Genomic DNA, 3133 nt, shown 5'->3' with positions numbered 1-3133 from the left:
AAAAACTGAGTTACTTAAATTTAAAAGGTTTTTATCCCTACTTTGGCAAATTACTGTAATTATATTTGTCTGACCCAAAGTAGGGATAAAAACCTTTTAAATTTAAGTAACTCAGTTTTTGTAGTTTTAACTTTCTTGTTTCAATACTGTTTTGTAACATTAAAACTTGCTATATTACTGTAGCTAGCTAGGTTACATATATATTGATCTCTTGTCTTTATGAAATTAATTTTTTTTTTATTATACTAGTTTAATTAACTTTGCATGTCCTAAAGTAAAATACTTGATTATAATTTAATGTTTATTTTCTGTTTTCATAAAAGTTAACTTTTACTATTGAACAGACTGCTTCTGTGATTACTGATCTTATCATCACCAGTTTTTTTTAACATCTTAAAAAGATATTAATAAAATTATTTATGGTAACAAAGAAGAAGTGATTTAGAATGTTTTGTGAAATTGTTAAAAATTATTTGCATGTAATTCCCAATGTATCATTGCACTACCAAAAACACTCATGAAATGTTATTGTCGATTTTATTTCAACTTTCAGTGGGAGAGTTTGTTCTTTGGTCACCAGATGGTTCCAAGTTTTTGGTTTCATTAAAGAACAGAATTGATGTCTACAGTGTAAAGGTATGTGTGAGTACAGGTTATGTAATAGTAAATATATAAAGCATGTCAGAGGTTGTATACAGTTGTATAGTATTTGATGTTGCCAAGATTGAAATCACTAACTAATTGTGACATGATAGAGTAGAATAGTTGTAACAATTTCCAATTAGCTGTGAATTATACAGACCAGTATATTTTGAAGAGGTGAATGAAAAGGTTTCAAGAAAGAATTTGAATTTACAATGCATTTCTGAAAAAAGATTGATATCCATTATAGTTTTGATATGCTTTTATTCTCAGACGACAGGTATTATTCATTCCATAGACTTTGGAAGACGAGCAAGTTGTGCAACATTTCTGAATGTAAGTCATTAAACTCTTTTTATTAAATATACCTTTCATATTATTTTGTGAGGTCGATGATTTGTGTATTAAGTTCATTGGTTGATCATTGTTGTTATTTACTCTTTCGTGAGTTTAGTGGTCACTCTCACAAAAATTCACATTGAAATTGATTACTCAAGTAATGATTAAATTCTTATTAGTCACTTAAAAAATATTTGATAGCCAAATTTTTACATCCTAATGTATTTGGATCATGCATGTAATATTGTTAAAAATTTTTCTCTATTTAACCCATCTTAAATATTAGGGATAGAATAATGTAACACTGTCAAAAAAAAACTTTTAGTGTTGAAACGTTTATTTTACATGCTTGCACCAGTATCTGCACCAGTATCACCCCTTAGAAATCAGCTTTCATGTTGAGATTAGAATCATGTTACCCTCTCTAAGTATTTGTAGAATTAAAAATAATTTTTGCTGTTATATTCCAGTCTTTTCACAAACTAAAAGAAGGGAATTTGTAATATAAATAACAATCATTTATTAGAATAAATCCTTTTCAGTAAAACCTGAACTATTATCTTGCTAGTACCAAAAAGATAAATACAGGGTGTGTTGCTAGAATAAATGCATATCAGTAAAAACCTGAACTATTATCTTGCTAGTATCAATAAGGTGAATACAGGATGTGTTACTAGAATAATGCACTATCTGATATGGTACATTACCTCCGTTCAAATACATATTTTCGGTCAGTGCTGCCCTCTCTATACAAAAATATTTTTCACATGCTACAAGCCTTGAGCTCCCACGTACCTTATAATTGACTGATTCAAATGGGTCTCGCATGCAAACCATCATGTGATGACCCTCCACCAATAAGAGTGTGATACACTCTCCTGAGGCATGTGACTCCCTCTATAAAATTTTACCGAACTATCACTTTTCATTTGGCTGTACTCATCATCCACCTGTGCCATCCTTCACTCTTCAGTGAGACTGTGACTGGTGAGATACTTTTTTGTTTATATACCTTTTATTTTTCAGGGGTGTGTCCATTTTTTTCTTTATGGGTCCTGCTCTGTGGTGAGTAGTGCCTGTCCAGGTATACTTAAACTAGTCAGATTTACACTGCAAGGCCATAATATCTTGACATTTCTAATTTCTATGGCCACTAAATGCACACTGTTGAGATGGGGTGTTCCACAAATCGCTTGTAGGTTTGCCCTCGTGATGTTTTTGCTTCATTAATATGCCCATGCCGGACTGTACTCACACATGGACTTCATGGGTAAAGCAGAAGGGGATAGCTGCCCATCCCTGCTATGACTTAAATTGAATAAATCAGGTGTAGTCTGCTTTTCAAAATATGGTTTTCATAGTCACATGTTGCACTGTCTTGGATGTTGTTGTTCCTCCAGACTCTCCACCGCAATATCTCCCCCCCCCCCCTTTCTCTTCCAGTGGAGTTTGGGAGTCCTTACCACTTTCCAGTTCCAAGTCATCAGGTGGTGGACCATGGAGGCCTCTTCCTGAATGTGATAATGATAAAATATACATATAATGATAAACCTATTCAGTTGAGAGTAGGGCAGTGATTGGAGTGGGCCATTAAAATTGCAGTTCACCCCTTCAATTAGGATCCCTCATCCCACACCCATAAGTCCTCACTCAATTATACTCTTGTTACTCCATCTGTGTTGTGGGTCACAATGGATGTACTTGCAGATTAACCCTATTGCCCCGGGTACCCTTTACTGAGCATGACATATTGATAAGGATTTAATGTCTTACATTCACAATTTTATTAAACTACTCTTTGTTTATGTTGTAATAATTAGAACAGCATAAAATCTGAGCTAATAATCCATATTTTAATAGTATACAAGTTTTAAGTTCTTAATTCTACAAGGCAATATTTTAAAAAAATCCTGAATTTCCACTAATGTGACCCACGTGACACATTTTCTATTAGCATGTCATTATCCCTATTTTATCCACCACCCCTCAAAAAGGTACAAAATTAAACATAAAATACTCTCAAACAAAGCATACTTTTTATAGCCTTCAATTTTGTTTGGTTACAGAGCTATCGAATAGAAAATCAGACCCTTCCTGCCACACCCACCTGTCAAATTCTCTCTTTCACAATTCATTGATAGTTCTCTCTTAC

The 3133-nt window shown here is 33.2% G+C and overlaps 1 protein-coding gene across 2 annotated transcripts in view; it reads left to right on the top strand.

Moving 5' to 3' along the window:
• The window catches only part of LOC106461873 (p21-activated protein kinase-interacting protein 1-like), a 30105-nt gene that overhangs the window by 21863 nt on the left and 5109 nt on the right, over positions 1–3133 (top strand). For both annotated transcript variants that reach the window (XM_013921737.2, XM_022388949.1), the window contains exons 5-6: positions 554–636; positions 916–978. In XM_013921737.2, the coding sequence (XP_013777191.1) occupies positions 554–636; positions 916–978 (146 nt within the window). The remainder of the gene's footprint in view (positions 1–553; positions 637–915; positions 979–3133) is intronic.

The sequence above is a fragment of the Limulus polyphemus genome, unplaced genomic scaffold (genome assembly GCF_000517525.1).
Source record: "Limulus polyphemus unplaced genomic scaffold, Limulus_polyphemus-2.1.2 Scaffold1050, whole genome shotgun sequence".
Classification (NCBI taxonomy): Eukaryota; Metazoa; Arthropoda; class Merostomata; order Xiphosura; family Limulidae; genus Limulus; species Limulus polyphemus.
The sequence above is the reverse complement of the archived record's forward strand: the minus strand, read 5'-3'. Positions and strand labels throughout refer to the sequence as shown.